Raw genomic sequence first — 27,767 nt, forward strand, 5'->3', positions numbered from 1 at the left:
CTTGTTTCAGAAGAAAGTAGAAGTATATGAAATCCACATTCTGTCTTCCAGACACATGACACGGCTTAGCATGTGTGGTATTTGATGTTCAATCCATTCATCAAAGTGGAATGGCTAGTGGTGCAGCTGGATGAACAGAAGTTGGGAAGAGAGCAATGCAGGTCTTGGAGTTGGAAAAATCATCTGTGTTAGTCCTTCTTCCTATCTCACTTCTTTTCTTAAAACCTGGAGAGGCAGAACATAAAGGGAGCCCAAATCCAATTCATGTGGTCTCAGTTTGACCAGGTGAGCATTTGCAGGGATCCCCTTTATCTTTTAAAGAATGAATAAGGTCTAGTATTTGATAGTACAATAGCATCACTATGGTCAATAATAATTCAATTGTACCTTAAAAAGTAACTAAAATTGTGGATTGTTTGTAACACAGAGGATAAATACTTGAAGTGATGGATACAACACTTACCCTGATGTATTACATACTGTATGCCTGTATCAAAATATCTCATGTACCCCATAAATATACGCACCTGCTACGTACCCACAACATTTTGGAAAATGTAAAAAATAATGAAAAATTATGACATTGGTTTGGTTGCTTTGTAATGTAGGTAGATGTTATATATATAGCATCTAGCAAAAGGCATTTGGAGCAGTAAGTGAGATTATGCAAATAGAGTTTCTACATTTTACATGAGGCGGCATGATATTAACTGTAAATGGACTGTGAGAAGCTAAGCATGTATATTGAAATCCTACAGCAGCAAATGCAAACAGAAGAGAAAGGAGAATAACTTAAAAAGCAATAAATAAATAGGAATTATAAAAAGGATTATTACCATGGGTGGAGCGTCCCCTCTGCTTGTTAAACTTCCAGCTGTGTTTCCTGCTGGTGCACACATCCTGCCTTGCTTAGGTGTCTCTCCTCATTATTCTACGTTCCCTCTGTAGGCCGGCTGTGGAGTCAGAGGAAGAGCATTCACCATAAGGGAAACTGGGCTCAAATACAAGATCTGCATTTTTCTAATGGAAAGCCATGGGCAGACGGGCGCGGCGGCTCACGCCTGTAATCCCAGCACTTTGGGAGGCCGAGGTGGGTGGATCACCTGAGGTCAGGAGTTCGAGACCAGCCTGGCCAAGATGGTGAAACCCCATCTTGGCCAGGCACGGTGGCTCATGCCTGTAATCCCAGCACTTTGGGAGGCTGAGGCGGGTAGATCACGAGGTCAGGAGATTGAGACCCTCCTGACTAACATGGTGAAACCCCGTATCTACTAAAAATACAAAAAGTTAGCTAAGCATGGTGGCGGGCACCTGTAGTCCCAGCTACTTGGGAGGCTGAGGCAGGTGAATGGCGTGAACCCGGGAGGTGGAGGTTGTAGTGAGCCGAGATCGTGCCACTGCACTCCAGCCTGGGCCACAGAGTGAGACTCTGTCTCAAAAAGAAAAAAAAAGAAAGACATGGGCTAAGTCACTTCATCTTTTAGAGATGTGACTTCTTCATCTGGAAGGAGGGCTACTGCCATCTGTGCCACAGGACTATGTTGAAAACGAAAAGAGACAATAATATATGTGATATACTAAAGGCACACACCCACATACATACGTACATTTCATATGTAATGAAATGGCTACTGTCTCTGAACCTATGTGGCACATTTTTAACTTCTTTTATAGCACTTATCCCTTTCTTCCTTGTTTCATTTTTCTAAAAGAAGTATTTGAGTGCTCAGTTAATAGTGCAGGACAATACACTGTGCTATGTCCCTTGGCTGATAGAAAAGGGAGACACACACATAGTTTGACCTGGAGGGACATCAAGTCTTGACTGTACAAGTGTCTTCCTTCCCCAACTAGAATCCTCATTCTCCATCCTGGCTCCTTTTCTTGAAGTTCACTCATTCTGCAATGAATTCTTTGTTGAAAACTTGACTTATCAGCTCCCCTCTGATCCATGTTCTGTTAATTTTGCTCCAAAACTTTATATCTTCATTCTACTATTTAATTCAATACATCCACAAGAGTCACAGGAACACTAAAAACACACCCAAAATGGAACTATTTTTTTCTGAAATTGCTCTTTTGTTCACTACTGTCATTAAGGGCATCTTTTTTGTGTGTGACTCAAACTCAAAATCTTGTGGACATCTTCTTACTTATTGCTGTCATAATAATTCATTCTATGGTTTCTATTTCCACACTACATTTGCATCTAGATCATAGATGCAAAGAAGGATACCTTCTTATATAGTATCTATCCTCTTTGGTACTTACTATTTCACTATGGACAATAAACACCTAATTCCATTAGACCTTACTGACTTTATCCATAACAGCAAAATTAGTCTTGTATTCATTATGTATCTTCACTGTCTCTTCCCTAGATTGCTTTAAGAGATGTCTAATTTAATTAAACTCCTGGTCTCATCACTGTCCTCTCCTCCCTTACTGCTCTCTTATTTATCCATTCTTGATTAAAGAGAAACTCTCTTCATTGTTTCATCCAGAGCTTTTAACTATGTATCTGTGCAACTATCATAATTTCATAAACACCCCTGGACTCACCACTTAATCTGAATATTAAGACTGTAGTAATAACCGACAACTAACTATGTGATAACCCTAGTTCTATTCCTCCATCTCACCTCTTGAATTTTGTCTCATCTTCAATCCTGTGGTCATTCTTTCCTTTGCTTTTGTTTTTATTTTATTATTCATTAATGACTGTCTTAGTAAGATTTTAGGAGGAGTTGTATTATCTTTATATATAGTCTAAACTATGAAGTAAGCACAAAAATATTTCCCCAGGTCAGTTTCTTTTTTTATTATACTTTAAGTTCTGGGGCACATGTGCAGAACATGCAGGTTTGTTACATAGGTATACACATGCCATGGTAATTTGCTGCACCCATCAACCCATCATCTACATTAGGTATTTCTCCTAATGCTATCCCTCCAATAGCCCTCCATCCCCTGACAGGCCCCAGTGTGTGATGTTCCCTTCCCTGTGTCCATGGGTTCTCATGGTTCAACTCCCACTTATGAATGAGAACATGCAGTGTTTGGTTTTCTGTTTTTGTGTTAGTTTGCTGAGAATAATTGTTTCCAGCTTCATCCATGTCCCTGCGAAGGAAAGGAACTCATCCTTTTCATGACTGCATAGTATTCCATGGTGTGTATGTGCCACATTTTCTTTATCCAGTCTATCACTGATGGGCATTTGGGTTGGTTCCAAGTCTTTGCTATTGTGAACAGTGCCGCAGTAAACATACGTGTGCATGTGTCTTTATAGTAGAATGATTTATAATCCTTTGGGTATATACCCAGTAATGGGATTGCTGGGTCAAATGGTATTTCTGGTTCTAGATCCTTGAGGAGTTGCCACACTGTCTTCCACAATGGTTGAGCTAATTTACACTCCTACCAACAGTGTAAAAGCATTCTTATTTCTACACATCCTCTCCAGCATCTGTTGTTTCCTGACTTTTTGATGATCGCCATTCTAACTGGTGTGAGATGGTATCTCCTTGTGGTTTTGATTTGCATTTCTCTAATGACCAGTGATGATGAGTTTTTTTTTTTCCATGTTTGTTGGCTGCATAAATATCTTCTTTTGAGAAGTGTCTGTTCATATCCTTTGCCCACTTTTTGATGGGGTTGTTTTTTTCCTAAATTTACATTCTTTGTAGGTTCTGGATATTAGCCCTTTGTCAGATGCATAGATTGCAAAAATTTTCTCTCATTCTGTAGGTTGCCTGTTTACTCTGATGATAGTTTCTTTTGTTGTGCAGAAGCTCTTTAATTAGATCCCACTTGTCAATTTTAGCTTTTGTTGCCATTGCTTTTAGTGTTTTAGTCATGAAGTCTTTGCCCATACCTATGTCCTGGATGGTATTGCCTAGGTTTCCTTCTAGAGTTTTTATGGGTTTAGGTCTTAAGTCTTTAATCCATCTTGACTTAATTTTTGTACAAGGTGTAAGAAGGGGGTCCAGTTTCATTTTTCTGTATATGGCTAGCCAGTTTTCCCAATACCATTTATTAAATAGGGAATCCTTTCCCCATTGCTTGTTTTTGTCAGGTTCATCAAAGATCAGATGGTTGTAGATACATGGTATTATTTCTGAGGTCTCTGTTCCATTGGGCTACGTGTCTGTTTTGGTACCAGTACCATGCTGTTTTGGTTACAGTAGCCTTGTAGTATAGTTTGAAGTCAAGTTGCATGATGCCTCCAGCTTTGTTTTTGTTTTTGTTTTTGTTTTGCTTAGGATTGTCTTGGCTATACGGGCACTTTTTTTGGTTCCATATGAAATTTAAAGAGGTGCTTTCTAATTCTGTGAAGAATGTCGATAGTAGTTTGATGGGAATAGCATTGAACCTATAAATTACTTTGGGCAGTATGGCCATTTTCATGTTATTTATTCTTCCTATAAATGAGAATGGATTGTTTTTCCATTTTTTGTGTCATCTTAGTTCCTTGAACAGTGGTTTTTAGTTCCCCCTGAAGAGGTCCTTCACATCCCTTGTAAGCTATATTCCTAGGTATTTTATTCTCTTTGTAGCAATTGTGAATGGGAACTCATTCATGATTTCGCTCTTGGCTTGTCTGTTGTTGGTGTATAGGAATGCCTGTGATTTTTTCACATTGATTTTGTATCCTGAGATTTTGCTGAAGCTGCTTACCAGCTTAAGGAGTTTTTGGGCCGAGACTATGGGGCTTTCTAAATATAGAATCATGTCATCTGCAAACAGATTCTCTTCCTATTTGAATACCCCTTATTTCTTTCTCTTGCCTGATTGTCCTGGCCAGAACTTCCAATACTGTGTTGAATAGGAGTGGCGAGAGAGGGCATCCTTGTCTTGTGCCAGTTTTCAAAGGGATTGCTTCCAGCTTTTGCCCATTCAGTATGATGTTGGCTATGGATTTGTCATAGATGGCTCTTATTATTTTGAGATAATATCTAGTTTATTGGGAGTTTTTAACATGATGGGATGTTGAATTTTATTGAAGCCCTTTTCTGCATCTATTAAGATAAGCATGTGGTTTTTGTCATTGTTTCTGTTTATCTGATGGATTACATTTATTGAACCAGTCTTGCATCCCAGGGATGAAGCTGACTTGATTGTGGTGGATAAGTTTTTTGATGTGCTGCTGGATTCAGTTTGCCAGTATTTTATTGAGGATTTTTGAATCATGGTTCATCAGGGATGCTGGTCTGAAGTTTTCTTTTTTTGTTGTGTCTCTGCCAGGTTTTGGTATCAGGGTGATGCTGGCCTCATAAAATGAGTTAGGGAGGAGTCCCTCCTTTTCAATTGTTTGGAATAGTTTCAGAAGGAATGGTAGCAGCTCCTCTTTGTTCCTCTGGTAGAATTCGGCTGTGAATCTATCTGGTCCTGGGCAGTGTTGGGTTGGTAGGCTATTCATTACTGCCTCAATTTTGGTAGTTGTTATTGGTCTATTCAGGGATTCTACTTCTTCCTGGTTTAGTCTTGGGAGGGTGCATGCGTTCACAAATTTATCCATTTCTTCTAGATTTTCTAGTTTATTTGTGTAGAGGTGTTTATAGCATTCTTTGTAGTTTGTATTTCTGGGAGGGTCAGTGGTGATACCCCTTATATCATTTTTTTGTCTATTTGATTCTTCTCTAGTCTAGCTAGTGGTCTATCTATTTTGTTAACTTTAAAAAAAAAACAGCTCCTGTATTCATTGATTTTTTTTGAAGAAGGGTTTTTCATGTCTCTTCCTCCTTCAGTTCCACTCTGATCTTAAAGTTATTTCTTGTCTTCTGCTAGCTTTTGGATTTGTTTGCTCTTGCTTCTCTAATTCTTTTAATTGTGATGTTAGAGTGTTGATCTGAGATCTTTCCAGCCTTCTGATGTGGGCATTTAATGCTATAAATTTCCCTTTTAACACTGTTTTAGCTGTGTCCCAGAGATTCTGGTACATTGTTTGTTTTCATTGGTTTCAGATAACTTCTTAATTTCAGTGTTAGTTTTGTTATTTACCCAGGGGTCATTCAGGAGCAGGTTGTTCAATTTCTATGTAGTTGTGTGGTTTTGAGTGAGTTTCTTAATCCTCAGTTCTAATTTGATTGCACTGTGGTCTGACAGACTGTTATGATTTCATTTATTTTGCATTTGCTGAGGAGTGTTTTACTTCCAATTATGTGGTCGATCTTAGAATAAGTGCCCTGTGGCACTGAGAAGAAAATATTCTGTTGATTTGGGGTGGAGAGTTCTATAGATGTCTATTTGGTCCACTTGATCCAGGACTGAGTTCAAGTCCTGAATATCCTTGTTAATTTTCTGTCTCGATTAGATCGGGGTGTTAGACTCCCACACAATAATAGTGGGAGACTTCAAATGTCTTCGTGGGTCTCTAAGAACCTCTTTTATGAATCTCAGTGCTTCTGTATTGGGTGCATACATATTTAGGATCATTAGCTCTTCTTGTTGCATTCATCCCTTTACAATTACGTAATACCCTTCTTTGTCTTTTTTGATGTCTGTTGGTTTAAAGTCCGTTTTGTCATAGACTAGGATTGCAACCCCTACTTTTTTTGCTTTCCATTTGCTTGGTAAATTTTCCTCTATCCCTTTTTTTTGGGGCTTATATGTGTCTTTGCATGTTAGATGGATCTCCTGAATACAGCACACGGATGGGTTTTGACTCTTTATGCAATTTGCCACTCTGTGTCTTTTAGCTCATTTACATTTAAAGTTATTGTTATGTGTGAATGTGATCCTATCATGATGCTAGCTAGTTATTTTGCACACTGGTTGATGCAGTTTCTTCATAGTGTCATTGGTCTTTATATTTTGGTGTGTTTTTTGCAGTGGCTGGTACGGGTTTTTCCTTTCCATATTTAGTGCTTCCTTCAGGAGCTCTTGTAGTGACAAAATCTCTCAGCATTTGCTTGTCTGTAAAGGATTTTATTTCTCCTTTGCTTATGAAGCTTAGTTTGGCTGGATATGAAATTCTGGGTTGAAAACTTTTTCTTTAAGAATGTTGAATATTGACCCCCACTCTCTTCTGACTTGTAAGGTTTCTGCTGAGAGATCCACTGTCAGTCTGATGGGCTTCCCTTTGTAGGTGACCTGACTTTTCTCTCTAGCTGCCATTAACATTTTTTCTCTCATTTTGACCTTGGAGAATCTGATGATAATGTGTCCTGGAGTTAATCTTCTCGTGAAGTATCCTATGATATTCTCTGTATTTCCTGAATTTGAATGTTGCCCTGTCTTGCTAGCTTGGGGAAGTTCTCCTGGATAATACCCTGAAGTGTGTTTTCCAACTTGTTTCCATTCTCCCCATCTCTTTCAGATACTTGTTTCAATCAGAGGTTCAATCTTTTTACATAGTCCCACATTTCTTGGAGGTTTTGTTTGTTCCTTTTCATTCTTTTTCCTCCAATCTTGTCTGCCTGTCTTATTTCAAGATAGTCTTCCAGCTCAAATTCTTTTCTCTGTTTGGTCTGTTTGGTTATTGGTACTTGTGGTTGCGTTGTGAAGTTCTCGTGTTGTTGATACTGTGGTTGTGTTGTGAAGTTCTCATGTTGTGTTTTTCAGCTCCATCAGATCTCAGTGACATTCCTCTCTAAACTGGTTTTCCTGGTTAACAGTTGCTGTAATGTTTTATCATGGTTCTTAGCTTCTTTACATTGGGTTAGAACGTGCTCCTTTAGCTTAGTGAAGTTCATTATTACCCACCTTCTGAAGCTTACTTCTGTCAATTCATCCATCTCAGCTTTCACCCAGTTCTGTGCCCTTGCTGGAGAGGTGTCACCATCATTTGGAGGAAAAAGAGGCACTCTGGCTTTTTTGAGTTTTCAGTATTTTTTCATTGATTATTTCTCATCTTCATGAGTTTCTCTAGCTTCGATCTTTGAGGTTGCGGACCTTTGGATGGAGTTTTTGTGGGGGACTTTTTTGTTGTGGTGGTTTTTGCTTTCCGGTTGTTTTTCTTTTAATAGTCAGGCCCCTCTTTCACAGAGCTGTTGCCGTTTGCTGTGGTTCACTCCAGATCCTGTTTCCTGGGTCCCTCCTACACCTGGAGGTGTTACCAGAGGAAGCTGCAGAACAGCAAAAATGGCTTCCTGCTCCTTCCTCTGGGATCTCTGTCCCAGAGGGGCACTGACCTGATGCCAGCGGGAATACTATAGTATAAGGTGTCTAGCGACCCCTGTTGAGGGTTTTCACCCAGTCATGAGGCACTTGATCTGGGACCTGCTTAACAAAGCACTCTGGCAGCCCCTTGGCTGAGGGGGTATGCTGCAATTGGTGGAACCCACTCATCTGGACTGCCCAGATTCCTCAGAGCCAGCAGGGGGAAAGACGAAGTCTGCTGATCCGCAGAGACCATGGCCCCCCCTCCACCCAGGGGCTCAGTTCCAGGGAGATCAGTTTTGTCCCTGAACTCTTGCCTGGAGTTGGTGAAATTCCTGCAGGGAGCCAAGCCACGAGGAGGAATGGGTCAGGGTCCAGCCTAAAGAGGCAGTCTGGCCATGATCCACCACAGCCGCTGTGCTGTGCTGTAGGAAATTCATCCAAACTGTCCAGTGTCCCCCGTACTGGCAGGGGAAAAACGGCCGACTGGAGCCGCAGTGATGGCTGCCACCCCTCCCCTGGGAGCTCAGCCTTGTTTTTGTTTTTTGTGTGTGTGTGGTTTTTTTTTTTTTTTTTTTTTTTTTTTGAGACAGAGTCTTGTGGTGTCGCCCAGGCTGGAGTGCAGTGGCATGATCTTGGCTCACTGCAACCTCCACCTCGCTGATTCAGATGACTCTCCTGCCTCAGCCTCCTGAGTAGCTGGGATTACAGGCACCCACCATCATGCCTGGCTTTTTCTTTTTTTTGTATTTTGGTAGAGACAGGGTTTCACCATGTGGGCCAGGCTGGTCTTGAACTCCTGACCTCAGGTGATCCACCCACCTCGGCCTCCCAAAGTGCTGGGATTACAGGTGTGAGCCACCGCGCCCGGGAGGGAGCTCAGTCTTCTTAGGCAGCCACCAGCTGCAGTGATGACGGCAGACCCCCCTCCCCCCGAAACTCGATAGTCTTAGGCAATCTCCAGTTGAGTGGCCGCTGAGAGTCTGCACAGCTCTGTGCTTGGACTCCCAAAGGGAATCTCCTGATCTGTGGGTTGCACGGATCTGGGGGAAAAGTGTGGTTCCCTGGGCAGGGTAGCACCATCACTCCCCACCTCCCTTGGCTGGGGGTGGGAGCTCCTCTTGCCCTGTGTGGCTCCCAGGTGGGCCATCGTACCACCCTGCTTTTCCTCACGCTCCATGGGTTATGCCAACTGCCTAGTCAGTCCCAGTGAGAGAACCTGGATACCTCAGCTGCCATTTTCGTTCTTCTAAGTGGGAGCCTCTGACTGCAGCTGTTTCTAGTCAGCCATCGTGGCCCCTCCCCTCTGTATTTTCTTATACATTTTAGAATAATCTTGTTTATATCTTAAAAAATCCTGCTGGAATTTTGATAGGAATTGAATTAAACCTAAATCTCAATTTGAGGAGAATTGGCAACTTGACTACGTTAAATTTCAATTCATGAACATATTCTGTCTCTCCATTTATCTAGGTCTTGATTTCTTTCAGCAGTGTTTTGTAGTTTTCAACATAAAAATCCTGTACATGTCAAAAATTAGCTGGGCATGGTGGTGCGCACCTGTAGTCCTAGCTACTTGGGAGACTGAGGCAGGAGAATTGCTTGAACCCGGGGGAGCAGAGGTTGCTGTGAGCTGAGATCCCGCCATTGCACTTCAGCCTGGGGAACAGAGCGAGACTCTATCTCAAAAAAACAAAAAACAAACAAACAAAAAAACCGTTGTGTACATATGTTTTTAAGATTTTTGTTTTAACATTTACATTTGTTTTATTTTCCTGAGTGTGATTGTCAATGCTTTTGTATTTTTAAGTTTGGTGTCTGCATGCTTATCGCTGCTGTATAGATATACAGCTGATTTTTGTATGTTTATCATGCATTTCATGACCTTTCTGAACTCACATAAGCATTTTTTACATTTTGTTTTTGTTTTTAGATTTTTAAAGACATTTCTTGGAATTTTCTATGTCCTCTGAATCATATCATCTGAAAATGGTGACAATTTCATTTCTTTATTTCTGCATGTATGCCTTTTATTTCCTTATCTTATTGCACTGGACATAACTCCCAGTTTTTTATTGAATAAGAGTAATGACAGTGAACATTCTTGATCTGTCCCCAATTTTCATGTGTAAAAATTTAGTCTTTCCTCATAACCTCCAGTATAATGTTAGTCATAGGTTTTTTGTAGATGCTTTTTATCAAGTTGAGGAAATTCCTCTTCATTCCTCTCCGTCTGAGGTTTTGTTTATTTTAAAAAATTTATGAAAAGGGTGTTAAATGTTGTCAAATCCATTTACTGTATCAATTAGTAGGATCATGTAATTCTTCTTTAGGCTGTTAGTATGCTGGATTGGATTGACTGGCTTTCAACTATTGAACCAACCATGCATACCTGGAATAAACCCCACTTGATCATGGTATGTAATTTCTTTTATATATTGCTGAATTTGATGTTATGAATTTTTGCATTTATATTCATAAGGATATTGGTCTGTAGTTCTCTGTGTCTGTACTCGTCATCTGGTTTTGGCATCAGGGTAATCTCTTCTCTCCTTTTCTGTTTTTGGAAGAGATTATGTAGAATTTGTGTTAATTCCTCTTTTTGATGGAGTTTTCCAGTGAAACTATCTGGACCTATATATTTCTTTTGAGGTGTTATGAAATTGTTATTTCAATTACCTTAAGAGCTGTAAGTCTACTCAAATGATCTATTTCACATTGGATGAGTTGTGGTAGTTTGTATTTTTTGAGGAATTCGTTCACTTTATCTTCATTGTCAAAATTGTGTGTTTAGAATTCCTAATAGTATCCTCCTATCTCTTGTATGTCTGCAGGGTCTGTAGTGATATGCCTTATTTCAGTTCTTATATTGTCTTCTCCGTTGTTTCTTTGTCAATCTTGCTAGGGATTTGTTATTCATCTTTACAAAGAACCGGGTCTTCACTTCATTGATTTTTCTCTGTTGTTTTTTATGTTCAATTTCATTGATTTTTGATCCTATCATTATTACTTGCTTCTATTTGCTTTGAATTTATTTTGCTCTTGTCTAGGCTTCTTAAATGGGAACTTAGATTCTTGATTTGAGACTTTCCTCTTTTCTAATGTATGTATTCAGTGCTATATATTTTCTTCTTATCACTGTTCTAGCTTTGTTCCACAAATTCTGATATGTTATATTTTCATTTTAATTCAGCTCGATTTTTTTTTAAAATTATACTTGTGACTTCCCCGTGGATTATTAATAAATGTGTTGTTTAGTTTTTGAGTGTCTGGAGATTTTCTTCTTGTTATTGATTTCTAGGCTGATTGCATTGTGGTCAGAGAACACACTCCGTATGATGTATGATTTCAATTATTCTAAATTTGTTGGAGTTTGTCTTATACCCCAGTATATGATCTATCATGGTATATATTCAGGGGGCACTTGAAAATAATGTTAGTTCTGCTGTTATTGAAGGGGGTGGTCTATAAATGTCAAATAGATACTGTTGGTTACCGCTGTTGTAGAGTTATCCCATATCCTTACTGATCTTCTGTCTAGTTATTCTATCATTGTTGAGAGAGGGGTTTTGAAGTCTTCAACTATAATTGTGAACATTCGTCTGTCTCTTTCAGTTTTTTTCTCACATATTTTGCATTTCAACTGTATGATGAATACGTTTTCAGGATTGCTATGTCTTCTTGGTGGATTGAATCCTTTATTATAATATCCCTGTCACTGGTAATTTTCTTTACTTTGAAATCCACTTATGTGAAATATATATAGCCACATCTCTTTCTTTTCATTGATGTTTATATTTCTTTCTCCATTCTTTTCCTTTCAACCTAAGCTGTAATATTTGAGGTGAGCTTCTTGTGGACAACATAGAGTTGGGTAATGTTTATTTTGAATCCACTCTGCCAACTTCTGTCTTTTAATTGGTGCATTGAGACCTTTTACATGTAATATAATTAACGATATGTTCATATTTAAATTTGCCATTTTATTTTTTGTTTCTATATGTTTTCTTTTTCCTGCCTTCTTGTGAGTTGCTTTAACATTTGATTCATTTATTGTGTTTTTGAGTATATCCCTTTGTATAGTTTTTTAGCGGCTGCTGTAGGTATTACATTAAACATATATACATAATTTATCACATTTTACTGTTTCCATCATTTTACCAGTTCAAGTGAAGTGTGGAAGCCTTACCTCTCTTTAACTAATCCACTAAAATAAAACCAACTGCCCCTGACCATTTCATGCTCTTCATGTAGTAGACCAACAGAAAAAGATGAGTCATTTTTTAACTGAGATAATTGATATTGATTACCATGAAGATTTATGGCTTATGCCATGAACTTTCATATTAATTCCATAGATGGTAATAAATGCTAATAAGCATTTTAGTCATAACACACACAAAAAAAGCAGAATAACTAAAACCTCTAATAGTTGAAGGTCTAATTCATTCAATAGGTAGTAGAGAGTCAAGCTAATTATCTGCAATTACAGCTTTGGGACAACCAACAGTAGTATGGACTATATCTTGTTTTGATTACACTTTTATGCAATCTTACCATCTCCTAACTGGCCACCAACTTAAAGGGAATTCTGAGTTATGGGGCATATACCCACCCTGTTTGAGAAGGAATGAGGCTGAATTCATTTTTTTTTTTTTTTTTTTTTTTTTTTTTTTTAGACGGAGTCTCGCTTTGTCGCCCAGGCTGGAGTGCAGTGGCCGGATCTCAGCTCACTGCAAGCTCCGCCTCCCGGGTTTACGCCATTCTCCTGCCTCAGCCTCCCGAGTAGCTGGGACTACAGGCGCCCACCACCTCGCCCGGCTAGTTTTTTTTGTATTTTTAGTAGAGACGGGGTTTCACCATATTAGCCAGGATGGTCTCGATCTCCTGACCTCGTGATCCGCCCGTCTCGGCCTCCCAAAGTGCTGGGATTACAGGCTTGAGCCACCGCGCCCGGCCTGAATTCATTTTAACAACACATAGAGGCTCCAAATCATAGGATGAGAGCTGGATACAATGGGGAACTGCAAATGGATCTAAGTAGCACAGGCATGGATTGCATTGAACACGAATCTCATGTACCTCCTCAGTTTCTCTCGACAGTCTCCTCCTTTCTGAAGGCATCCTCTGCCTCCTGGACCAAGTCACTACCACTGACAGCCTTACCCCTCTTGTGGGAGATGGGGTGTGCTACTCAGCACAAGGAAGCAAAAATATGTGTGGTCCACAACTCTCTGTCAAATTCCTCAAGATGGCTGGCATCCCAGTTTTTGACCCAGACCTGCATGGGCTATAGGCAGATACACACACACAACACTCACAGTCAGCCACGACTTAAGCAGATAAGGAAGAAAGCTAGAAATAACTACACATGGCTGGGCGTGGCGGCTCATGCCTGTAATCCCAGCACTTTGGGAGGCCGAAGTGGGTGGATCACCGCAGGTCAGGAGTTCAAGACCAGCCTGGCCAACATGGTAAAACCCTGTCTCTACTAAAAATATAAAAAATAGCCAGGCGTGGTGGCAGGCACCTATAATCTCAGCTACTTGGGAGGCTGAGGCAGGAGAATCGCTTGAACCTGGAAGGCAGAGGTTGCAGTGAGCTTGAGATCGTGCCATTGCACTCCAGCCTGGGCAATAAGAGTGAGACTCCATCTCAAAAAAAAAGAAAAAGAAATAACTACACACTAGTTACCATAATATATAACTTACATTTATTATATCATCTCATTACAAATTGTTTGTAAATCTTTTTACTAAGAGAACATAGATCACTCCTATATCGTTGACAGCTTTGTTTTAATAGCTGCAAATATTTTTGATTCATAACCTTGAGACAATAAGTATTTGTATAATTTCCTATTTTTGTAGGAAAACATACACTTGTTCACTTAAATTTGTAAAGTCTTTGCCATCTGATTGACTTTATTGCTAAATATCGTCATTAGCCCACTTTCCATGACCTCATTAAGTTTTAATAAACTAGCATATAAAAGGCTACACAGGCTTTTAGAATTAAAAGCATTGCAAAAGTCATGCCTCCTTTTGAAAAATTATTAATAAGTTAAATAAGCAAATAAGGAGCTCTTAACAGATTAAGCACAAAGCAAAACATTGATTTCCCTTTATAATACCAAACTTGCAGTGGGCACTTGGGGAGGGGAGTGCTGATAAGGGATATGTGGGATTCAGAAATGAGACACTTTGAGGTAGAAATTTCTGTCAAGCCCCTCACTGGAGGGGAAGGAGAACACCTTCAGTTTCTTAGCAGAAGTCACTGGCCCTGGCCCTGTGAGAAGGAGACTCTGCCCTTGAGAAGTCTAACCACTGCAGCCTTCATGTCCTTGTTCCGCAGGCTATAAATAAAGGGGTTCAGCAGGGGAGTCACCACTGTGTACATGACAGCAGCCGCTGTATCCTCCTCTACTGAGCTGGAGGAAGAGGATGAGGGGCACAGATACGCCCTGATCACCGTCCCGAAGAACAGAGCAACAACAACGAGGTGAGAGCCGCAGGTAGAGAAGGCCTTGCGCCTTCCCTGGGCAGAGGGCGCCCTGAGGATGGCTGAAACAATTTGGATATAAGAGACCAGGACGAGCATAAAAGGGATTAAAATGACTGTTCCCCCTAGGAACAGGAGCACAAGCTCATTGACCTGGGTGTCAAAGCAAGACACCTTCATCAGCGGTCCCAAATCACAGAAGAAGTCAGGAATGATCTTAGAGCAGAAGGAAAGCTGGGATATGAGGAAGGTGTGAGTCATGGCGACAAGACTCGTGAGGGTCCAGCAGGCGGCCACCAGGACGGCACAGCGGTGGAGGCTCATGATCATCATATAGTGGAGTGGGTGGCAAATGGCCACATAGCGGTCATAGGCCATTACAGCCAGGAGAAAGATGTCCATGTCCCCAAAAGTCAAGAAGAAGTAGAGCTGTGCCAAGCACCCTGCATAGGAAATGGACGTGCTCTGGGTCTGGATGTTCACCAGGGCCTTGGGCACGGTGGTGGAGGTGAAAAAGATGTCTGTACATGACAAGCTGGCAAGGAAGAAGTACATGGGGGTGTGGAGGTGTGTGTCGGTGCCAATGGCCAGGACAATGAGCAGGTTCCCAGCCACAGTGACCGCGTACATCCACAGAAACAACAGGAAGAGAATGTGTTGCTGCCGTGCCTGGTCTGAGAGTCCCCAGAGGAGGAACTCAAAGGTACTAGTCTGATTCCCTCCTTCCAGGAGCTCAGAAGTCGGAGAAAAAACACCTTGAGTGAGCCCCATTACAGGTCTGTAAAAATGCTTTACTTTAGATTGGTGAGCATGCTATTCTCTGAGCTTTAAGGAAGAAAAAAGACAGTGTACTTTTATTGGCCATCTACTATGTGCACTGTACATTTTTACTGAAATACACTATGCTGGAAAGTGTGGGAGATACAATGTGAGGTAATTAAAATACATTTCTCATTTGTTTTTCTACACTCTTTTTCATCCCAAATGTCTTTAGCTGTACTCTCAGAGGAGTTAATATCTGTAAAATGAATGAATGAAAGCATCTTAATTACTGACTCTGGACCTGGCACAGTGCTAGGTAAGTAAGACAGTGATAACCCTTAACCTCAGGAAATTTTTGATCTAATGGGCTAGATATAACTGCCTCTATTAAAATCTTATATGAGTTGGATTCAGAGTTTCCCAGCCATTCACCTGCTTTCAAACCACTCTCAGACCCCAAGACTGTACCTGTTCTGATTCATCAAGCCCAAAACTCACTATTCTCTAAAGATGCAATTTCATATTATCTATTTTTCTGGAAACCAATTCAACAATCAACTATTTAGTAAAGACCCACTATGTACAGATTACTTTTTGAGGTGTCAGTGAAACTCCAAAGAAAAAAATCATAGTCTCCAGAATCTCAAACAGAATAGAACAGGATGTGTCCTAAAAGAGAAGCTGAAGGCCAAAACTCAGCAATCAGGTAACTCACTCCAGGGTACAACTGGAGAAGCAGCCAGGGCTGTTCTGATGAAGAGGCCTTCATTTGGATAGAAATATCAGCAATAGGCCGGGTGCGGTGGCTCAGGCCTGAAATACCAGCAGTTTGGGAGGCCTGGGTGGGCAGATCGCTTGAGGTCAGGAGTTCGAGAATAGCCTGGGCAACACGGTGAAACCCCGTCTCTACTAAAAATACAAAAAACTAGCTGGGTGTGGTAGTGGGTGCCTGTAGTCCCAGCTACTCAGGAGGCTGAGGCAGGAGAATCACATGAACCAGGGAGGCAGAGGTTGGTAGTGAGCCGAGATCACCACACTCATGCCAGCCTGGGCCACAGAAGCGGGGAAAGGGAATGAAGGAAGGAAGAAAGAACTAGGCAACAGGGAGTAAAGGGCCCTAATGATTACGACCACTGTGTGGGGGATGACTTTTCTCTCCATCTCTGACTGGTAAAAGTCCACACATTTCCACACAAATGCCACCTACTACTTAACATTTCATGCTCCTTCTCTAAGAGAAAGGCTGTTCCTGCACGAAGCTTCCACAAGATTTTGATGACACATTTTTTTCATCAGCACTTGAACATTTTTGTGCCCCCGTATTAATGGTAGATTCTGTAACATGCTATGTCTTCCACACAGTAGCTGTAGTAGTGTTTTGACTACAGAAAAATTAAATAAATGTTAAATGATTAGAGTTTCTACTTTTCTCCTTTCTTAGGTCTTACCTTCCTTTCCTGAATTTATTCTTCTCAAGGCTGAGAATTTTAAAACACAGAGTCAAACAGGAGTTTGGGTCAATTTAATTCAGTTCAAGTCTGCAAACATTTATCAGTCTTCTCACTCTCTGTACATGCACCTTGACTATCTATACCCAGAGAAGGAGGGCATTCTGTATGTTTTATTTCTGTGTAACCCCTTGGGCTGAATGGAGTGAAGTGTTAACCATTGACCGGTGGTGATGGCCTTGAGAAGTCTGTGAAAGCGCGAAGTTCTAAAACATAATTTGATCAAGGCACAGATAAAACTTTCAGAAGCTTTTGGTATCCTTTTCAACAAGTACATATCTGAAGAAAGAATAAAAAGGATGCAAAGGGAACTACATTAAGAAAAGGGTACATGGAACCATATCTGAATTATGTATTTGGGACTAAACAGTGATTGTCTAGATCCTAATTTTCTTATGTCTCCACTGAGAACCATGCAAAGTGACAAGGAGGAGGAATATAAGCTCAGATATGTATACTTTCATTGAAACTGAGAGTCAGAAACATCTCACATTAAAAAAAAACACACAACACCTTGGAAATGAGTGGAAGACAACACCATGAATCAGCCCCATCAATGCGGAAAGTAAAGGCCAAGCAGCAAAGTAGGTGAGTAGGGCAGGGGGTAATGGGGAGTATCATAATCTACAAATCCTCAGCTGACAGTCATGCCTAGAAAGAGAGGACATAACCCTGAGGGATAGTTGTTACGTATAGATCTGAAGAAACAGGGCAAAAAGTCATGCCAAACAAAGGTGAAGAGGAAAGGTGAGGCAGGCGATAAAGCAATCTTCATTATTGTAGCAATGGAAGGAGTCCCCAGATGGAGAATCTGGGCAAGTTACCCTAATCTTGCTAAATCTCTGGTACTGAAAAAAGGCAAATTGTTCAAATGTGAATCATAACTAATGACTAAATTGCTGGACCTATAGAGAAATATGAAAAAGGAACCCCTGAAAAGTCAAGCTTTTTCTAAGAGAACTCACTAGGAAATTGTCTCTATTGAGAAAAATTCCAATACAATATGTCTTCAAGAATTTTCAAAGTCATAAAACTAATTGTGAAAGAATACTACAAATAGGAAATAAACTCAGAGAAAATATACCCGGACCACAAGAAGGTGTGAAATAGGAACTGAGAGAAGTCTGGATAGAAATTGAAGCAACAGTCACTTATTTTGAAGACTAAGTTACAGAGATTTTTTTTAAATGAACAATACAGAAATCATTATAAAGGACATAAAGGCTAGAAATCAGAAAGGCAAAAGAAACAAAAATAAAGAATGGGGTAAAAGAGTTAGAGAGAAAGAAATTGGCATAGAAGACTGACCAAGAAGATTATATTATAAGCAGAATCCCAAAGAAAAAAGTAAACTTCAGAGTAGAAGATTTAAAATTTAAATGAACTTCCCAGAAATGAAAGATTTTAGTCTACATATTGAAAAGGCATATATCTTAGTAAATTCCAAAAAGTATCTTAGTAAAGTTGTTAGACCTTCAAAATAAACAAAGAATCCTTCAGGTAACCAGTTCCTCCTCCTCCACCGAAAAAAAATCAAGTTGGCATCAGTCTTAATAGCAACTTTCTATACCAGAAAGTAATAAAAGAACACTTACAAGAAACTCAGAAATATAAAGATGAGCCAGGAATTTTATGGCAACCAATCTGTACTTGTATAAGGGCGATAAGCACAGAGTTTGAACATAAACTCAGGGATTATTGTTCCCATGGCTCTTTCTGGGGTTTCTATTAGAAGATGAAGTTCATATAATCAAGAAAATGTTAGAATAAACTTAGCAAAAATACAAGTGAAAAGCATTGAATATCAATTTACTGTAGAACTAAACTAGGATCAGAATGTGGGGCTAAAGGTGACAGGATACTAGTTAAACCATTATGGAAAACAGTGTGGTGCTTCCTCAAGGATCTAGAACTAGAAGTACCATATGACCCAGCCATCCCATTACTGGGTATATACCCAAAGGATTATAAATCATGCTGCTCTAAAGACACATGAACACGTATGTTTATTGCAGCACTATTCACAACAGCAAAGACTGGGAATCAACCCAAATGTCCATCAGTGACAGACTGGATTAAGAAAATGTGGCACATATACACCATGGAATACTATGCAGCCATAAAAAAGGATGAGTTCGTGTCCTTTGTAGGGACATGGATGCAGCTGGAAACCATCGTTCTCAGCAAACTATCGCAAGAACAGAAAACCAAACACCGCATGTTCTCACCCTTAGGTGGGAACTGAACAATGAGATCACTTGGACTCGGGAAGGGGAACATCACACACCGGGGTCTATCATGGGGAGCGGGGAGGGATTGCATTGGGAGTTATACCTGATGTAAATGACGAGTTGATAGGTGCAGCACACCAACATGGCACAAGTATACATATGTAACAAACCTGCACATTATGCACATGTACCCTAGAACTTAAAATATAATTAAAAAAAAGTGACAGGATAATACCTAAATGCAATATATGCTAATAATATGCAAATAACTAACCAATCAATGGGAAAAGGAAGAAAGTAGGAAGTCTATTTCTGTTTATCTCTTAGGGACACTTAGGAGAAAAGGAATATATTAAGCAAATAAGTCAAATAGAAGCTTAAGCTTGTCTAAGAGGATAAAGAAAGAATATTCTTGAAAAAATAGTAATATTGAATGGTGGAAAAGGGAGAATAAAGTTTACAAGTTAATTTCATTGTATATAGTAAGGAACAAAAGACACTGTCGAAAGAAGAGACTAAAAGTATTAAGATATTAGCATTATGTAAACTTCCTATGATCAGAAAGAGAATGGCAGACTACATATTAAACAAAGTCATATGGCACACCTAGGCCTACACATCAGTTATGTTAATAAATGTAAATGAGCTTAATGAACCTTTTAAAAGAAACATACTTTAAATTGACTCTCAAAGCAAAACCCAACTCTATTCTGTGTATAAGAGAAATTGCTAAAATAAAGTATTTCAGAATGATTGAAAATGAAATGATAGGCAAAGGCATAGGAGGCTAATGTGACCAAAACAGCATGATCCTTATATCAAAAAAACAGAATTCAGGAGGACAAAATTAAACAATATGCAGGCTACTTTATAAAAATTAAACCTACAATCAAAATAGTTTTTAAAAATCTATAAAATTTATGAAGCTTAGTTTGGCTTAGTTCAACCATTGTAGAGGACAGTGTGGTGATTCCTCAAGGATCTAGAACCAGAAATACCATTTGACCCAGCAATCCCATTACTGGGTATATAGCCAAAGGATTATAAATCATTCTACTATAAAGACACACACACACGTATGTTTATCGTGGCACTATTCACAATAGCAAAGACTTGGAACCAACCCAAATGCTCATCAATGACATACTGGATAAAGAAAATGTGGCACATGTACACCATGGAATACTATGCAGCCATAAAAAAGGATGAATTCATGTCTTTTGCAGGGACATGGATGAAGCTGGAAACCATTATTCTCAGCAAACTAACACAGCAACAGAAAACCAAACCCTGCATGTTCTCATTCATAAGTGGGAGTTGAACAAGGAGAACACTTGGACACAGGGTGGGGAACATCACACACCAGGGCCTGTTGGGGGGTTGGGGCTTAGGGGAGGGATAGCATTAAGAGAAATACCTAATGTAGGTGATGGGTTGATGGGTGCAGCAAACCACTGTGGAACGTGTATACCTAGGTAACAAACCTGCACGTTCTGCACATGTATCCCAGAACTTAAAGTATAATAAAAAAAGATCTATAATATCTGGGTACCACATAAAACAAATTTTCTCAAAGTAGAAACTATAAAAGATCTGCGAAGAAACAAACACATTAATAAAAAGAGAAGGTTGGCCGGGCACGGTGGCTCAAGCCTGTAATCCCAGCACTTTGGGAGGCCGAGATGGGCAGATCACGAGGTCAGGAGATCAAGACCATCCTGGCTAACATGGTGAAACCTCATCTCTACTAAAAATATAAAAAACTAGCCGGGCGAGGTGGCAGCGCCTGTAGTCCCAGCTACTCGGGAGGCTGAGGCAGGAGAAGGGCATGAACCCAGGAGGCGGAGCTTGCAATGAGCTGAGATCTGGCCACTGCACTCCAGCCTGGGCGACAGAGCGAGACTCTGTCTCAAAAAATTAAAATAAAAAAAAATAAGAAGAAAAGGTTTTGTCAGTCCAAGGCAGATCAAGTGAAGGATAGAAAATATCAAAATAATGTGTACATTTGTGTGTATGAGTATGTTTTAATAATGGCTTTGAAGTTCCTATAGAACTTTTTTTTTTTTTTTTTTTTTTTTTTTGAGACGGAGTCTTGCTGTGTCACCCAGGCTGGAGTGCAATGGCCAGATCTCGGCTCACTGCAAGCTCCGTCTCCCGGGTTCACGCCATTCTCCTGCCTCAGCCTCCCGAGTAGCTGGGACTACAGGCACCCGCCACCTCGCCCGGCTAGTTTTTTTTTTGTATTTTTTAGTAGAGACGGGGTTTCACCGTGTTAGCCAGGATGGTCTCGATCTCCTGACCTCGTGATCCGCCCGTCTCGGCCTCCCAAAGTGCTGGGATTACAGGCTTGAGCCACCGCGCCCGGCCAGAACATTTTTTAAAGACAGTTTATAGAGCCACAGACAAAACCTCAAATGAATTCCAAAAACTAGCAATAATTCAATTAACGATCTCTGACAAAAACAATGCAATAAAAATTACATAAATAGAAATTAATTACAAAACCAAAAAATAAAAATGGCCTTTTAACCTGGAAAAAATGTTTGAATATCCTCATTAAATAACTCTAGGGTCCAAAGCAGATATAAAGATCTAAATTCCAGAATTTTTAGAAAACAATAGCAGTAATAGTAATACCACATATCAGAATCTATAGAATATTGTTAACACCATAATCAAAATATTCACTGCCTTAAATACTTATATGAACGACAATAAAGAATAAAACATGAATTAAGCATCTAACAAAATTGAATTGAAAGGAAGGAGAAAAATATTTAAAGCAAAAATTGAGTTAGAAACCAGAACGCAAAGTTTAAAAAAAAAAAAAAAACACCAGTTATTTGGTCTTCAATAAACAGTTTTGGGACTCTTGCAAAAGGATGAATTGGAACTGGTACCTCAGATTATATACAAAGTTAACTCAAAATGGATTAAAGACCTATGTAAGAGCTAGAGTTATAAAAGTCGTAAGAGGAAATACAGGCATAAATCATTGTGACTTTGGATAAGGCAATAGTTTGTTAAATATAATACCAAAAGCACACAACAAAATGAAAAGCAGACAAGTTGCACATCATCAAAATTTAGAACATTTGTGCTTCAAAAGACACTATTAGCAAAGTGAGAAGACAGCTTATGGAATAGCTCACTTCTCACATAGCAGAAAATTTCATTTTCTCCTATTCCATAAGCAGATAAGGGATTTCTATCTAGAATATAGAAAAACACAAATACAACTCAGTAATGAAAAAGACAACGAACAATGGCATGTTTAAGGAATCAGTTCCGATGTGAGTTTTTTCCAAGCAACCTGGCTGAAACGATATAATAGGATGCATTATTTCTTTGTGAGGGTCTACATGATCATTTTCTAGAAAGCATAGGTATGTGTACTTACCTTTTTATATGAATACAATAGTGTCCTTGTGGTTTTAAAGACAAATGTGAAATAAAATTGTTTCATCTGAAAAAAAAAAAAAAAAAACAATGAGATACCACTTCCCACCCTCTGGGACGGCTGGAGTCAGTAAGTCAGGTAATAACATGCATTATCAAGGATGTGGAGAAAAAAAAACACTACATCTTCATCATGTGGGATTGATTCCAGGAATGCAAGGCTGGTTAAATACAGGAGAAACATAATCACCCATTGTTATAGACTAAAAGTTTGTAAGAGGAATCATAACTAGTTGGACAAGTTCCCTTCCCTCTAACATCATCCTCCCAGGAAACCCATCCCAGCCTCAGCAGGGAAGCTTTGGCAGGAACATGCTGTGCTCAGTTTTACTGTACCGGGAATGCTCCTTTCCCTGGGGTGGATGAGGGTCTTGCTCTGAGCCTGCATTCTTGGGTCTGGTAGAGCCAGGCATCTGTCCCAGTGCCTGAGTCTTTGCTCCAGTGGAGAGGACATGGCCTTCAGAGATCACTGGCAGCCTGGTGTTTCTGTCCAACCCATGGGACCCAAGCCCTCCTCTCCCAGCTGTTCACACAATTCCTCATCCCCACTCACCTCTCTCTGCTCCTGTCTGTTGCTGGCTGCATGTAGAGCACAGCTGATTCTATACTCTTCTCTCCCCTGCACTGTATCTAGATGAACCTGACCTGGGACTGAGCTTCCCTGACTTCCCCACCAGTGATGGGAGTCTGTCTTTTACTTGTGACAACTTACCTGTAACTCCTCAAGGTATTCTCTTACCTATAATCTCTCGTTTCTCCCCTTTGTTAAAAGAATTAGCATTGGAATTAGAGGTGCTGTGAAAGGCCACCTAGTTCATCTTTTCTGTCAATTCAAGAATCCTCTCGCCAGCATCCTCGAGAGGTGTTTTGCCTGCTTAGGGACCTACAGCCACGGGGAGCTCCCCCTCAGCAGAGCAACCTACTGCACTTTGAAGATGCTTCCTTTTTACCCTGTGACACTGGAAGTCCTGGGCACTTCTTAATACTATCAGGATGTGTTTTTAAAACACTTTTCAATCTATTTTACCTGTGTAAAATATAATATTATTCTCACACATTTACAATTATAATGCATTTATCTGTGTTATTAAGCTGCCAGTCTTTATTCATTTTTTCTCATAATTTTTATCTCTTTTTGCTTTCATATGAAACTTTTGACGAAGTCTTAAGTTTTTACTCTACAAAACAGATGATTGCTTCTGGAGTATTCATATTAATATTATCGGTACCCTATGTAGGTTTTTAAAACTTACATTTTCATGCTGAAATATTTTAAATGTATTGACAAGTATAATGCATTGACCTGTGTTAAGTATTCTTTAAAACATGATTTTAACAACGCATGATTTCCTCTATCTATGCAAACGCTGCCTTACCCTCCCCTCCTCTATTCCAACCACTCTGAGCCACTTAGTGCTCATATATACATACACACACACACACATATATTCCCTTGTGTCTATCTATCCATCCATCCCTTGTATCCAGGCTTTTATGTGCAATAATTTCTACCCCCAGATACTTACAGGCATATAGTTTATACTCAGTTAATATTTGTTAAAAGAGTGAATGTCATACTGTTAGTAAAGGAAACGTCACCTGTTCTCGCCTCTTGCCAGAGATCCGCTTGGAGGGTAGAGAGCTTCCAGTTCACCTAGAAAATGAGAAGGAATCAACTTGCTGTGGTCAAACACAAGAGCTCAAGAGTCCAAGTTTTAGAGTTTGAGAGAAATGGGCTTGAGTATCGATTCTACCATTTAAAAGTTATATGAACTTTAAATAATTTTTTAAGTGATTAGAGATAGGGTCTTGCCCTGTCACCCAGGCTGGAGTGCAGTGGTGCAATCATAGCTCACTTTAGCCTCAAACTTCTGTGCTCAAGCGATTCTCCTGCCTCAACCTCTTGTGTAGCTGGGACTATAGGCAAAGGCCACTGTGCCCAGCTTATGTGAAAATTTTAAGTATTTTCTCTAAACATCAACTTCCTCACCTGTAAATTGAGATAATAAATAGTTTCTTCCTTTTAGTGTATTGTGAAGGTTGAATAAAACACGTAAAGAACTTTGGAAAGCATCCTGGACAGTAAACTCTCAACAAATGCTGATTTGTACTCAACAGAGTTTGGTGAATATTATCTTTGAAATTTAAAAGTTCCAGGATATGTATGTTTATAAGTCACTGTTCTTCAATAATTATTTGCAGAATTCTGAGAGCCATTTAGATTTACAATTGCAAGTCTCCTTCTAGTTCAGAACAAAGGGCTCTAATATTTTTCTTTGGAGTTTCTCAAATTTTTGCATTGGATTTTAGTTCTCTATTCCCTGTAACTATCAGGCAGAAGGTAGGGTGATGCAGCCAAGGATCCCCTGCGGCCACCTGAAGCTTGGAGAGACAGGGAAGGATCCTGCCTTGGAGCCTTGGAGGGAATGTGGCCCTACTGACACCTTGATTTTGGACTTCTCGCCTCCAGAACTGTGAGAAAGTGAATTTCTGTGGTTTTAGGCCACCAAGTTTGTGACAATTTGTTGCAGCAGCAGTAGCAGGACACATACCAGGTAAAGTAACTCAGGTTCCAGGGATTTGGATGTGGACATATTTGAGAAGCCATTATTTAACCTACCAGTCTTTATTCATTTTTTTTCTCATCATTTTTATCTCTTGTTGCTTTCCTGTGAAATTTTCAAGGAAATGTTTTTACTCTACAAAATGGATGATCACCTCTGAAGTGTTCATATTAATATTATCTGCACCCTATGTAGGCTTTTTAAATTTACATTTTTAGGTTGAAATATTTTAAAGTAAATTGTAATTGTTGTGGCATTACACCCCTAAGTATTCAGCCTACATCTCTTAAAAAAAAAAAAAAAAAAAAAAAAAAACAAAAAAACAAAAAAAACAAAAAAAAAACCTTCCACTTGCCCCAAATAGTGCTTTCACACCGACTCAATTAATGATGATTTCTTATTATTATTTATTACTGGGCCATATTGAAATTTTTCCGGTTTCCCTAAAACTATCCTTTTTGTCTGGTTTGTTAAAATAGGAATCCAGTCCAGAACCTTGCATTGTATCTAGGAGCCCTGACCCAAGAATGTCCTAAATTCCCTCTAGAGTCACTGGAGACAGATCTTGCTATCATCCTGTGTGAAAGGAGCACACTGAGGCTGAGTGAGTTACTCCAAAGTCACACCCTGATAAGTAGCAGAATCTGGATTGGATCATTACTCTTTTGATTCCAAATGTCATGCACTGGTATGGCGTGCTTTGGAACGAAGAGTGGCCATGCACAGCTTTTATTTGGACCCCAATAGCTTTTCCTTCTGGCCAGCTGATGTCCAGCAGGCCCATTAATCAGATGTGTATCCACTCTCTTAGTCCTTCCTCCCAAAAAGTACAAGTGTCAAGATTTTTTTTTTTTTTCTTTTTTTTTTTTTTTTTTTTTTTTTTGAGACAGAGTCTCACTCTGTCGCCCAGGCTGGAGTGCGGTGGTGCGATCTCGGCTCACTGCAACCTCCTCCTCCCGGGTTCAAGCAATTCCCTGCCTCACCCTCCCTAGTAGCTGGGATTGCGGGCACCTGCCACCACACCCGGCTAATTTTTGTAATTTTAGTAGAGATGGGGTTTCATCATCTTGGCCAGGCTGGTCTTGAACTCCTGACCTCATGATCCACCCACCTCGGCCTCCCAAAGTGCTGCAAGTGTCAAGATTTCATTTGCTGACTCCATAAACTGCCTCGGGAATCTCTTGTCTTTGGGTTGAAAAGACTTTTAGACTTACATAGTCCTTCCTCCCCAAAAGTGCAAGTGTCAAGATTTCATTATATTTTTGTTATCAAATCATTAGGTCTTTATTCCCTACTTGACTTTGACTCTTGGAGATGGAGAACATGTCTTAGGTACTTTCATATTCTCTCAGCACAATTTCTGTGTTGAACAGAGGCTCTCCCGGGACTTGTGTCCCAGCCCAGCTGAGAGGCTTACCTTCTGGCCTGTGTCCATGTCAGCCACCATCACAATGACCGGTTGCCTCTTCTGTCCTCTACATCATTGGAAATAAACATTAAAAAGCTGCCTGAGAACTGAGAGGTTGTCCCCCTGTGGCGCGAGGAACACGGCCAGGTTCCCCTTCCTCTCTGTGGCAGCAGAACTTTGCTGTACCCCAATTGCAACAGGATGGCAGATGGGAGATTGCTGTTCATTAACCCCAAGACCTCTGGAATAATCCTAGGTTCTCCAGCACTGGGCTATAGTGGACTTGTCCTATTTATTTATTTTCCAGGTAGGCTCCGTGTGAGCTCCCTGGGGTGTCCCTTGAGAAACTGGGGCTTTGTCATTTCCCATGCCCTGTGCATCCCCTCAGGAGCAGTTTCTTGGAAGGGGGAAGGATGTGGTCCAGCAGTACTGGGATTTCTTCCATGAGAAGTTATTATCTGCCTGTTTCTTGGGTAGAACTAGAGAGCTAACCAATCTATCAAAAAAAAAAAAAAAATATGTGATATTTGCAATGATACTCCTTTAATTAAGTCACAAAAGGCCTCTGCTAAAATTAAGATGTCTTGCCTGGAGGGAATCATCTCTCGCGACCATAGAGAAAGTGTGAAGCCATGGCCATTCTCATTTCAGCGTGAGTTTTTTCTTGGAGTCTTTATGAGAAGGTCATTCTAAACTTGGTCAGGAAATGGGGAGATACCGAGAGAGACGCGGTGCTTTGGGAGCCTCTAGCAGGTAGAAGTTTGGGAACAAGGGGCAGCAGATGTTAGAAAACCGCGGGCTCTGGACATACCTCCGGCTCCACCCGCAGATCCCCAGCGAACATGAGCTCCAAAGTGCACAGCCATTGCCTTCCTCAGAGTGGGGATCCAGCACTGGTCCTCTGGGTGCAGCTGCTGCAGTTGTGATCAGAGCTGAGATCCTGAACCACGTCTATCCCACCAGCATCTCTGTGGCCTCGAACTTTATTGCTCTTCCTCCAGAAAAAGACTGGAAAAGAAAAGTTCAATTTTAGAATATATTTACAGTTGTGTTAGAATTACTAACCCGGCTGGGCACGGTGGCTCATGCCTATAATCCCAGCACTTTGGGTGGCTGAGGTGGGCAGATCACAAGGTCAGGAGTTCAAAACCAGCCTGGCCAACATGGTGAAACCCCATCTGTACTAAAAATACAAAAATCAGCCAGGCATGGTGGTGGGCGCCTATAACTTGGA

General features: G+C 40.3%; 1 protein-coding gene and 1 long non-coding RNA gene across 2 annotated transcripts; both read right to left on the minus strand.

Annotated features, from left to right (window-relative positions):
* On the minus strand, positions 1–27,573 carry LOC126939972 (uncharacterized). The gene is made up of 3 exons (XR_007720509.1): positions 27,345–27,573; positions 24,161–24,215; positions 1–225 (listed from the first exon to the last, which is right to left on the minus strand). It is a non-coding gene; the product is annotated as an uncharacterized LOC126939972 (long non-coding RNA).
* LOC126939951 (olfactory receptor 1P1) lies at positions 14,374–15,372 on the minus strand. Its single transcript, XM_050765836.1, has one exon. The coding sequence runs from the start codon at positions 15,370–15,372 to the stop codon at positions 14,374–14,376; it is 999 nt and encodes a 332-aa protein (XP_050621793.1).
* Positions 27,574–27,767: the final 194 nt, after the last annotated feature.

The sequence above is a fragment of the Macaca thibetana genome, chromosome 16, assembly GCF_024542745.1.
Source record: "Macaca thibetana thibetana isolate TM-01 chromosome 16, ASM2454274v1, whole genome shotgun sequence".
Lineage (NCBI taxonomy): Eukaryota > Metazoa > Chordata > Mammalia > Primates > Cercopithecidae > Macaca > Macaca thibetana.

What these genes read in the sequence shown, in the direction of transcription:
- LOC126939951 (XM_050765836.1), bottom strand. Translation starts at nt 15,372, where the DNA reads ATGGGGCTCACTCAAGGTGTTTTTTCTCCGACTTCTGAGCTCCTGGAA.